The 13172-nt window shown below is 39.0% G+C and overlaps 1 protein-coding gene across 1 annotated transcript in view; it reads right to left on the bottom strand.

Moving 5' to 3' along the window:
- The window catches only part of ZFPM2 (zinc finger protein, FOG family member 2), a 416479-nt gene that overhangs the window by 149917 nt on the left and 253390 nt on the right, over positions 1-13172 (bottom strand). The window contains exon 4 of the mRNA XM_019519407.1: positions 8420-8531. Within this exon, the coding sequence (XP_019374952.1) occupies positions 8420-8531 (112 nt within the window). The remainder of the gene's footprint in view (positions 1-8419; positions 8532-13172) is intronic.

Below are 13172 nucleotides of genomic sequence, written 5' to 3'. Positions count from 1 at the left end.
TCTTCAGCTCCCTCTTTGCAAAAATGAAGTTTATTTCCTACCTATGGGGACTTTTTGCCATCTTGTACCATCTACACTTTTCCCAGAGCCTGACAAAGGGACATTGATCCTGAAATCTTGCAGAAAGGGACAATTTTCTTGCCATTTTCCAGTTGGTCTAATAAAAGGTATCATTTTGGAACCAAGAGTTTAGTTTTTTGTATGTCTTTTAGGGCGCTCATATTTTTTTTACTATGGAAAAATAATGGAGCAATTATTCTCTTGCAAAGAACTCAGACCATAAGAGATCAGAATGTTTTTGATACTATGGCATCCTATTTGAAATCTCTGGTTTTATTTTGTGAATCATGTGCTAGTATTTGCACCCCTAACAGTGCTAATATTGCATGACACCCTTAAAATTATCTCACAGCACAAGGCCTTTGTCCTCTCTACATTTCATTAAGAACACAAGAAATGGCAAACTGGGTCAGACTAATGTTCCATCTAGCCCACAATCCTTTTTCTGACCGTGGCAGGAGTGAATACTATATAGGGAGAGCACTGAACCAGATCTCCCTAGAACAGTGGTTTTCAACCTGTGATCTGTGGACCCCTAGGAGTCCACAGTCTGTGTGTAAGGGGTCCACAAAAATGACTATGATCAGTCAAAAGTATGTGAATACACACAGTTACTAGGAGTGTGTGAAGCAGGCAGCATTCAGTTTGGATTCGGCCCGGGTCGGGGGACTGTGATTTGTTTCGCTGATTTAGATCACTTTCCCAATTCGATTCAGCTGAATCTGAAGATTTGATTCTGATTCACAGAATCAGTGATTCAGTCATAGACACAGCTTTATATGTTTTTTCTGTGTATCTCGAGGTACCAGGTGCAGCTTGTGAACACTGAGATGGTGGGGCGGATGTAGCATCCCATGGGAGTGCGGGGGGGTTTCCCACACGTTCGGTGGTGGACCTGGAAGTGGACCGGAAGTACTTCTGGTACACTTCCAGGTCTGCTGCTGAGCATGCTGGGGACACCCTCATGCTCCCTTGGGACACTCGATCTAACCCCACCATCTCAGCATTCACAAGCCACACCTGGTACCTTGAAGTTTATAGAAAAACATTTAAAGCTGTGTCTGTGGCCGAATCGTTGAATCTCTCTGAATCGAATTGGAAGCTTCCAATTCAATTCGGAGAGGTTAATGAGTCTCGTGATTCAATTCAGATGGGTCTCCTGATTCAAATCTGGCATTCAGAGATGCCAGAGGAAATATCTCTAACTTCTATTCAACAGCTACTGATAAATCTAGTCCCTTTTTTAACCTGGCTATGCTACCTGCCTCTACCACCTCCTGTGACAACAAATTCCATAAGTGAACTTCATGTTGCATAAAAAAAGTACTTTTTCTTGTTCGTTTTAAACTATCCCCTACTAATATCAGTAGATGCCCTTTGGTTCTAGTGGTTCCCTCTTGTAATTATCCCTACAGTGAATCCAGTTACCTATAAAATTTAAGAGAAGAAAAATATATGTTGCTTTTCCTTCTCCCTAAACTTGATCTGTCTCTAGTTTGGACGGTGAACTCCTTGGTGCAGGAATTATTCCTTCTTGTCCATCTTTGATGAATGCCAAATATAGAGGATATTATTATTAATATTATTATTAACAGTAATAAAAAAAACCTACAACATTATGGGCAAAATCTTGCCTTCTCTCATCGGCGGCAGCAGCGGCAGTCCCTCGGAGTTATCCGTCAGGCTTGACGGGTCCTCCGGTGACTGAGGAGCCCGATTCTGGATGCACACATTCTCCAGCAATGGGGGAATATTGTTGTGCATGGGAATGGGATTTGCAGCTACCTGGTCCACCGAGGTGTGCACTACTTCAAGGCCCAACAACTTGATACAGAGGCAGAACAGCGGCGGCGGCAGAAGGAGAAGACCAACCCAGGGCTGCAAATCCCCCCCCGCCCCCAACAACAAAATGCCCCCATTGCCAAAGAACATGTGTATCCAGAATCGGGCTCCTTAGTCACCTGAGGACCCATCAAGCCTGACGGACATCATCCTTGACTCTGAGGGACTGCGGCTTCCGCTGCCAATGGAGGGAAAGATTTTGCCCATAATTATAATGTTCTCTATATGTCCTCTATCTTGCCTTCAACCCTGTAGCCAAACAGGAACTCATCTGTTCGATACACCTACTGCAATATTTGCATACAAGTTCCTTGGCCATTCTGCCAACCCAGCACTCTCCAAAATGGTGCTCTTCTGACACAGCCTGGCTCATGGTTCTTCCTCTGATCTTGTAAACTTTCTTGCAGTAGCTATGCGGGTACATTAACTGTTGCTACAAGATTATAAAAGAACATCAGGCCCCATCCTTGCATGCCTATGTTACTCATAGGCGCACTTGGTTATTATTCTGTGTAAATGTTACATACATACTTTCTCTTGACAGCAGCCTTTTACAGTTTTCAGTGTTAGAAAGAGAGATTTTAAAATGAACTTTTCCATGAACAGAGACCTTGTATGAGGGTTAGTTTTCCATGTACACATACTTTCACCCACAAATAAGACAACAGACATGTGTAACATCACAGAAGACACTGACACATTGCTTGCCTAATGGAAGCAGTCCACAGGGACTAACAGACTCTCAGCAGAGACTGTATCTGATTTGTCCACACTGAACAAAGTACATTTATACGTAAGGGATTTAAAGAGAACGTGCTTTTAATAATGTGTGAAAGAACACCTTGCATTCAGAAATATAAGCCCCAAGTTAACCTTTGGCCCATTAAACAATTGCTCTTTGACCCATAACAATATACCCTCATATCCTAATGCAGCAGTATTTAAACTCCTTAGAATGTCTGACCTACGCCTCACTAGGGTCCCTGATGCTACGTGTCTGTGGAGCAATTTACCATTGCACTGGCTGAAATTGCAAAATGCATTTACTTGCAGAAAACTCACTTGCTGAGGAAAGATACGGTATCAAGAATCTCATAGAACAACTACAGAAAAGCAATTCTATGTCACAGAAAAAAATTAAAATTTCTTCCATTGTACAATGGCTTTCAATACAAAGGTAAAAAGAACCCATATGCTTTCTTTAAACAAAGCATATTAAATGTTATGTGTGATTCCCTGGAGTAACAGAACTTAACCCTTTTAGAAAACTTGTATTATAACACATTAATTCCTATAGCACAGCAGTAAGGTAAGTAAATAGATGCTATTTACACACTCAAAACAAGACAGAGCAGGCTTAGGAGACTTGCTTCGGGGGGACAGCAAATTGTGGCAGAGTGGAGATTGCAGTTGAGGACAGCCTAGCACCCAGGATCATATTATGTCCTCTAGACCATTCTGTCTTCTTAGTAGCTGCTATTTATAAATTAGCTCCATGACACAGTTTCAGTGTGGGCATCTGTCATTTTAACTAAGCTCATCCTGCAAATCCACCCTAGCAGGCTTGTTCTCCATTGTAATTGGAGAATAGACTTTTTTGGGCGGCTTTCAAGAGTAACATCTGTTTCAACAACAAGTACCCATGCTGTAGCTACATGGTGAATCATTCCCAGATTTTTATTTTTTTTTTTTTACCCATTTTTGTGTTTACAAAAATAAAACGAAGCATTCTTAGTTCTTGCCCTTAGGCAACATTCTCTCTCACTGGAATTTTGTCTTAAACTCCCAGGAAGAGCTGACAGCAGGTTTACTTGTGGAAGGATATAGGTTTTTATGGCATTTGACATCACATTTCCGATACTACTGGGGCAATTAACACATCATTCTGTCAGACTATTTACTAACCTTTCATTAAGATTATTTTGAACAGTAGTGGGATGAGAACAAATTCTTTTTCTACTGCATCATCTCAATAACAAATAAGGGCATAAAGTACATAGTAAGGCTGGACAGAGAATGAAATAATATCAGTAAATCACTAACATAAATGTAAAAACAACCACTGCATAAAATGAAACAAAATGACAGAAGGCTCAAAATATTTGAACTGCTGTTGCTGTACGATCGGGCCAGCAGATGGCTCTTTTTCGATAGCTCTAAGGCCAGTCGGCCAGTATTCCTGACCTCAAACCATTCCTGAAGAATATGACAATTTGAATCAAAATTGTAGTTTTAAAAGCAGCCATTTTATGATCTTTGGTTCCCAGAACAAAGATGCTCCATAGCTGCTATCTGAACTTTAAATACCCTCAGTGTTATGCAACATAACCAAACAGTCTCAGACATATATTAAACATGTTGGTTTTACTGCATGGAGTTATCCTGTGGTGCTCTGCAATCAATTACTGTTATACTACCATCATTAATAATTTTCTTAATGAAAATGATTCTGTTGATCTCCGTTGTATTTTAATTATCAGAGTTAAGCATAATTACACTGCAGCTCTGAGCTGGCATGTAGACTCCTTTAGGGCGCAATTTTGTTTTAACACACTGATAATGTAATTTTACATTGTGTCAGTTGTTTAGTTATTATCCAGTCGTACAATTCCACTGTATTCCTGATAACAGATAATAACCTTAGCACCTCCTATATCCTGAAGTCATTTAAAAAGCAATATTGGAATTTCACAACTAGCTAACTTAATCGCCTTATGATTTTATAATTCCCACAGCTAAATATTTGTACAGGCCCCCTGTTTTAACAATGCCACTAAACATACAGTAACCATACATTTCATATTAAAAGGAGAATGGTTTATATAACACCCACAAAAATGTATAGATATGCAAGTGTGGTTTTCAGTTTGTGCAACTGTATTTTTCACATTGTTTCTATTCTTTCCTTTTCAGTGCCACTGCATTTACCAAAATTCCTTACTGAAGATTTCTAGTTAATACCCTCACCCTTTCTTAGCTTGCGGATTGATTCACAGATCAGATTTTATAGTTTTTCCAAATCTAACGCATAATCCAGTGTTAGACATGGCTGCTTCTATAGTAAGCTGCTATGAACATACAGTCTGTTTTACAATTTCTGATATTATGCTTAAGACATCTCTTAAACAGTTGAATGGGTCATCTTTTCTGGTGTTGAACTATGTATTAAAATATAAATAAACCATATTTAAATATAGTTGTAGACTGTTTCCTCTTTTCTGTTAAAACTATTGTTACATTATATAAAATAACAAATGCAAACAAATATTTAAATGCAAAGAGTATTAGTGTAGTTACTAATACTATATCAACTGGGAATTTTTCTTTCACCATGTATCTTAATGCTGACACAGAGGTAGGACTGAAAGGATACAGGTAGAAATATATGAAACCTCATTACTTAAGAGGATCACTTTCAAATGACAAATGATTGTTTCCTTTCTTTCATAGCGCACTCTCTCTCTCTGATAGTTTCTTCATACTGAGCATTTTTCATGCATGTTCTTGTTGTTTACAATTAGAGACATCAAAAATTAAAACTAAAATGACCAGAGTGAATTTGTGAGTGTCACATATCAGTATAAACAAACTATATGGGCATGTTGCTATAAAAATAAAGAAAACCAATTTTGTATCTATAAATATACATACAAAATTTATGTTCACTCATGTGTTTCAAACATTGGAGATTTTTGAAAATTAGGTGGCTGGTTTCCATTGATTTTTAATATGAACTGAGTGCCCTAATTTCCTTTTTTTTTTAAATCTTTTTTTAGATTCTCCCCAGAAAACTGCTATTTTTCCAACAGACAAACTATTCTATGACTGCACTATCTAATTAATGGGGTACAAAGGATGCCATTCTTATGCTCATGCAGTGTATTTGAGGTTAAATGTACTTCTCAGGTACACACAACATTGAAGGCAATGTGCGCACTTCCAAGAGAAAAATTTGATGACAAACATTTAATATTTAGTGATTTTCTAGTTTATTTCACTCTAAGAAATGTACCAGCTCAGTCTGTTCATCTTATCTTGAATATAGTGACAAGAGTGGCTCCCAGATGACCCAATCAGCTACATATGCAACCCACAGGCATTTGGTTCAGCTAACTGCTTCCTGGAATGACAATATGTAGTTAAAAAACAAATAAACACACAGGAAAAAAAAAAACCTGCAACAGAACATCTAATTACAACTTCATGCCACCTGACACCACTGGAAGACAGAACGCCAGCACAAATCAAGGCAATGTAATCTACAGTGTTGGAAGAAGGAAGCATTGTTGTGTTTATTTTACCAACTTGTATTTGGCATTGTCTGGGGGTCCAATTCCACAGAACCTTCTAGTTTAAAAAATCCCATTTGCATTCAACAGGATTTCCAAGCACAAAGTCATTTAAGGACTGGATGCTTAATGAACAACGGAATAGTAACCCGAAGTAGGAAAGGAATAAAGTGAGCATTCAGCACATATCTAACTTACTTTTCAAATTTAGTTAATGCAACTTTGTAATATGTAATTTCAATTTTGATTTGTTTTGTTTGCATATTTTGCTATAGCACACATTTACAGTGTAGTAGGAATACCATTTTTTTCTTCAATATATCAGGGGGAAAAAAGCAATACAATTTTGAAGCACTACCCTCACAACACTTTGTTACTAAGTGAAATAATAAACATTAGGAATAATAAACAGAAGATGAAATAGTACATTTTAGTAAAATTACAATTTTTTTCTCAATTGTATACCAAAATTAGAAAATATTTTCCAGGTTTCAAAGGGCCTTTCATATAACTTTAGATATGATCACATAAGATAACCATAATTAATTAGTTAATATTTGGAAAGTACTTTAAAGAAGGAAAGTATTATATATGTGCTAAGTATTATTATAATTATAGCAGGAACATAATGTTTGATAAAATAAAATCCTATGGGAAGCTATACTGTATTGTGAAAAAACTCATTACAATAAAAAGTTTCTGAAGAAAAATTTGAAGCATATTAACTCTAGAAAAAGTAAATTACGATTCTGGATGCGTAAGAAAGTGCTGTTATACCACACACAATTTCTCCCACTTGGGCAGCCTATCATAATACTCTGAAGGAGCAGTAGTTTGAAATCTTTTAGGTCTGTGCTCATTTCTGTGATATTGCAGGTATTTCAGGTTATAAAATTAACATGTCAGTGTTTTGGAATATAATAGAAAGAATTTAAGACCCTGGTGTGCAACTCATTTTTAACATGCAAATTCCCTGTTTTCAGAGTTTCAACTTTCAAAGGCTCGTGGCAGTTTAAAAGCAATCCTCTTATAAGTGTATAAATTGCAGTGATTATAAGAACAAGTTGTAATTGTTTCTAGTAAGTTTTTAGGAGTCTTTGATGTTATGATTAGTGTTTTGTATGTTAATATATTGATATGGGTGCTTATTTGCCTGGATGCTTGTATGCTGAAATGGTCACTAGGTTGCCTCAGCAAATAAATCTTTGATCTCAGTAGGTCTATTTAGTTAGAAATAAAACTGAAAATAAATTAAATAAGAACAGTGCATGTTCTGAAGTATTCACAAAGCACTGAGATTGGTGATTGCAAAGCAAGGATGGAGAGCCATAGTTTTACCAACTGATCTTGCCTGGGAATGCCAAAAAACAGATACACAAAATAAACAGCTTCTATGTCTTATATTGCTTTAACTATGATAAAAGGCATCATTTAGTCATTCACTATATCACATCCACAGCAGGGTTGGTACTTAGGGCCCTCTGCTCCAAAGCCTCTGCATCTACTGGCCAGGATGATCTAGGAACTGATATCCCCTACATGAGCCTCCTAACAATCACATTTACTCAAGCAATTTTGATATTCCATCCAAGAGATGACACTCGTACACATACCAATTAGTCACATTATTATTTGACATCATAATACCATATTTTGCCATAGAGAATCTATCAAAACTAACTTTATATATTTTATCTCACACTTTGGAATGTCAGAGGTAATGACCCTGCAACCTCGTTACCATTATTTCCTATTAGCGTGGAGACATGAATTCTTAACCTTTGTCATGGTTAACATGATTCCAGTAAACAAAGGTTTCGAGTAGGAGCTGCTATGTAATGTGACATGGCGCAACGCAACCTGATATGGCATGTAAAATGTCAGGGAGAATTCACTTATTTAAAGTGCATAGATACAATATGGATCTGATGTTCCCCATGAGGCACTGACTCCGAGGGGGAAATGTATGGTATGGTATTCTTACCTGGCAGCTACCTAAATCCTTTGTCAGATAATGTGGTACCTCTCTGCTTTTAAATCCTCTAATACAGCATACGTAGTGTGGGGTTTTCAATTGTTAAAAGCTAGCAAAATGACTTTGTACTGTGAGGTGTACAAAACAAGGAAAAATACTTCAATTGAATTTGTTCTCTAATATGCAATGAGCATAGTGAATGTTGCCATTAATACTTCGCAAAGAACGTAGGAGAAAATCAGCTTGTGTTTACCTTTGCTGTACACAATGCAGTTGTTTTTGTTGTCTTCCACTCCTTGCCAAGTCACATCCAGCAACCACTTGGGGCCAGCAGTCAGTACCATAGGGACTGAAGCCTTTGTCTTCTGTAGAAAGGATGATAACAAACAGATGCCATTTGCTTGCGTTGATTAAGAACTTGAATAATAATAGTAATAATCATTTTATTTGCAAACAACTAAATCTCCAAACCCAAAAGCCAAGGTCTTATTCCCCTGTCTGAGTTTTTTTAAGATGACACAAACAGTATGGCTTTAGTGCTTTCACTGATCTGAATGGTGGAACTATTATCAAGGATTTTTCCGAATGATATTGGATCAGATCTCCAAGATTACACAGATCTCTGGTGGCTCAGAATTATAAAGGGAATGCAGATGACTTTCGCAGCAAAGAGCCAAGTGTTTAGAAGTGAACTTTAGACACATTGTACTTCATTATCAACATGATCTCACTATTTCCTGAAACAGACAGGAAAGAATTTAAAGAATCAGTATCCATTTCAAAGACCTGTCCTGGGTAACATTTATATTATAGTAGGAAATTATTCTGAATGGATAATGTAATTTCCCCCCTTTTGCTAAGTGTTGATGTGCAATTTTACTATAGCTGAAATAATAATAATGCTAATGATTCACTATACATGGTCTCCAAAAAGACTGTAAAAGAGGTAGTATGAATAAATTCAAATACAGAGGAACTAAAGCGTGACATCCCCTCCTCTGCAAGGCACAGAGGCAAGGAGACACACATTGATAATTGTAACAAAAACATCTCCTGTGTACATTTTAGATTCTATACTCAGAGGGTTTGGAATTTTAGGAGGTACAGTATAAATACCCAAATTATTTGTGCTTAACTCTTCATAAATCTAGTGGCAAGATACTAGCTGATTTAGAATTTAGTAAGCCTTATCATGACTGTCCTTTTTAAGGAGTGGTAGTGAAATGCCGTTTAGACTTTTATCATTCACAGCCCTTGTTCTGTATATCAAACACTATGAAACCACAACAGAGAGTACAATAAAAGGGTCTCAAGGTAATTTTGAACTGATTTTTTTACCAAGATATAATCCTGTCCAGGAGACTGCAACTCTTTCTGGGAGACTTGCTCATATTTTCTGTTCTATCACTGATTGTCCAGTTGGTGCTAGTATTGGTTCTCTTGGGGTTTTCCATATCATTAAATGATTTCAAATACCTGAGGATCTGGAAAATCATGGTATGACATGAAAATTCTTGATGCATTGGCATTTATTGAGTATTGTACAGAATAGATCAAGACATTTCGTGAACTATACTAAGTGGTGCTATTGAACATACTGTACATATATTTATAGGAACAGATTACTTACAGTTAAGATGAGAGGATTTTATTTTTACAAGGGAATTTTATATCACCAGCAAAATACAAATGCTAGAGTAAGGTAATGCATATTGAATATAAGAATATTTCTTGTCTTTTTAATTGGCTTTGACTCTGTTTCTTTATACCACTGCTGTACTGACTTTAATATTCCTCAGTTTCTCTGTGTTTTATCTACTACATTCTTCCTAAAAATATCCATGCACAGTTTGGGTTTTTTTAAAACATTTTCTCTGTGTGCACTTTCTGCTGTATTATGTATTTTTCTGAACTAATAATTAGAACACACTGAACACAACTAAGGAATTAAGTAAGGCTGTGTAGAAGCATTCACTCCTAACAGAAGAAACTTCTTCCAGTTGAAAAACTGCCCAGAAGCTGGACTGTACAGATGTTCCCCTAGACCCACGGCTGGAAAGCTTCACAGGCAAGCTCTTCAGTCAAGGTGGATTAGAAGGCTGCTTCCTGTTCCACCCCTGCTCTTTGGGGACCCATTGGGGTAGACTGTCAAGTAGAAGGGGTTCCCACACCAGAAAAGCCAGGTGTTCCCACCCTAAAAAAATTCCTGCCCTACCATCCTATCAGTCTTGGCAGGAGGGGGGCATCCTCCCATGGTAGTAACCCTCCAGGTTCTCCCTTGTATATATAACTCCACTCCTTGAACTTCTCTGGGTTGATCTGAAGGAGTACAGGGAGACAGAGGAGGAGTACTGAGGTTTCAGGAGCCTTGCCACAGGGACATGACAGCCTGTGTTACCCTGTACTGCTCTAGAGGCAGACAGTACAAACACATACAGACATTCCGTTTCTACCAGGAGAATTGCTGTTCTCCCAGTAGAAAACAGGTGTGCAGGTCTTCAAGCATTTTGTTTTGGAGCAAATGGTTGTTCGGGGAGAAAAATAACCAGGAAGCAACCAGGGTTAAATTATCCTCAGGAGAGTTTCTCTGAGGAGACTGAATGTCTGCACATGTTCCCACAGAACCACTCTTCCTGGCCTCCTGGTCCTGTGGAGGAGTTAAGCTCAGGGAAAGGCTCCTACAACTTCCAGATACTGGAGTTACTGGTCTGGAGAAATCACAGGGGCAGCTGCTCTCCTCAACCCACAGACTGGGAGGGGAGGGTAATTCCTGGTATCAGAAGCAGGCAGGGGCTTTTGCCACACTGGTCTCCCTACTTGGCTCCTGAGCACTAAATCCAAGCTCTAGGACAGGGGTGGGCAATTATTTTTGGCAGAGGGCTGCTTACTGAGTTTTGGCAAGCCAGAGGGCCACATGACAGGCAGCCGAGGGCAGATAAATATTAATTTTCTAAATTGTTTAGGGGCCCTGTGAGCCAGATAGAATGGCCTGGCAGACTGCATCTGGCCCGTAGGCCGCATTTTGCCCACCCCTGCTCTAGGATCATTATCCCCTGCCTACTTCCCTTGGCCCCTACTGCCACTCAGCTGAAGAGCCACCCAGCTGGGTTTTCAAGCACAGCTTTGGACTGCATCTACTTCCCCTTGCCCCCCTCACCACTCAGCTGAGTGGCAGGGGTGGTAATTTAAAAGCCAGTGGTGCTTAATGCCAGCTCTCAGCTCTGCCAGCTTCCCCTTGCTGCTCTCACTACTCAGCTGGGAGGCAATTTAAAAGCCAGGGGGAGCCTCCTGGCCCCTCTAGTTTCCCCTTGCCACTGAGGTCACCCAGCTGATCTGGAGTAGAGCCAGGTGTAGCACGGGACAAATCAGGCAGCTGCCTCCCTGTGGCAAATCTCCGGTAGTTCCCTGCCCCTGGTTCCTACAGTCTTCCAGGTCAGCCTAGAAGGATGCAAGGAACAGAGCAATTCTCCCACGGTGGCAGGGGGAACTGGGAGTGTTACCACCATGGGAGAATGCTGATTGGTAGGATGGGGGGGAGGGATACTCTCACAGGGCTTCCAACATTGCCTATGGCACCTGCTGCTTTTCAGAGCTGCCAATTGCCACTTGACAGCCTATCCCCTTCTCAGGAACAGGCCTCTAACCCCATCCTGGATGGAGATCTCTTGCCTGTGAAGCAAGCTATACAGTTCATCTCCCAGGGTATTTTTCTACTGGAAGAAATTTCTTCTGGTAGAAAGCAATGTCTGTATGCAGCCTCACTCTTCTTACTGTTGATACAAAGGTATAGCCTGACTGCCCAGTTAAGGTTAGGTTTAATCATATTACATTGTTTATACATTACATGTCTGACATTACCAGCTATGACATGGGAGCACTTATGTATTGAGTATGTAAAAAGATATTTTGTAAATAAGACATACAGTGAAATAAACAATATCTAAGGGGGCAGGCAATTCACCTTTTATTTTGATAAATAAATTGAGTTTGATTCTGTTTTATACGAAAGAAACTTTCCATGGCCATAGCAAGGAATGTAATTAAGAATCTGGCCCCAATTGTTTAAAATTACCATAGATTTTAGCAACAAGGTTATCCCATAGCAACTGTGTCTACCTGGCTGTTAGGAAGCAATTTTATGATTAAGGGTGTGTTCACATACGGTGCTAAATATCTGCAACTCCCACTGCAAGTAACCATTTTATTTATGCTTTTGTGTTCATTTGCATACTTTTTGTTCTCTGGTTGCTGGAGGAGTAATGGAAAAAGTGCAATACTTTTCTGGAGGCGGTACCTGACCAAGTAGGTAAAACAGACAAGCAAACAAAAAGATTTCTAAGCTAGAGTCCAAATTTAAACCAAAGAAGGCTTCTCTTATCCTGTAAATGCAGAAAAGAACATGCATTACTTCCTTAAAAGCTCTAGCTCCCATTTTCACAACTATCCTGGCTATCCTTTTCCTAGAAACCTGATCTTACATTCCTTTCCTCTACCTCTAAGGTTTTGCATTGTGCTTTATTTGAATTGCAATTGTATCAAGAAATCCCAATCAATATTAGGGCCTCATTGTGTTTGGCATAGTAAGAGACTGTCTCTGCCCCAACAGCATTTAGATAGATAAAGTAGGTGAAGGAAGGAAAAAAGAGGCATTGTGCCCATTTTACAGAGGAGATAAGGTGGAAAGAAATTATGTTTTGCCCTCTGATCAAGACATTTCTCCTCTGATTAGTCTGGGGGCCCCATCTCTGGCTATTACTGATAACTGTGTCTATTAGACAGATGTACCACTAAGGCACTCACTTGAGTTTATGCATCCCAACATACGCTGAAAACCAAGAATCATACACGCAACCACTTCACAGTTAAATGCACCACTTGATTGTTTAAAGATTTTTCTGGCACTTAGGAAACTGAACAGGGAACATTAAAATAGCTCCCATGTTAGTTTTGCAGTAAAACTTGAAATGAGTGGTTACCAACACTATGCTAGGCTGGAGGGGGAACAG

This window comes from Gavialis gangeticus, unplaced genomic scaffold (assembly GCF_001723915.1).
Source record: "Gavialis gangeticus isolate Ggan-Ray unplaced genomic scaffold, GavGan_comp1, whole genome shotgun sequence".
Classification (NCBI taxonomy): Eukaryota; Metazoa; Chordata; order Crocodylia; family Gavialidae; genus Gavialis; species Gavialis gangeticus.
This window is presented reverse-complemented; position numbering and strand designations above follow the sequence as displayed.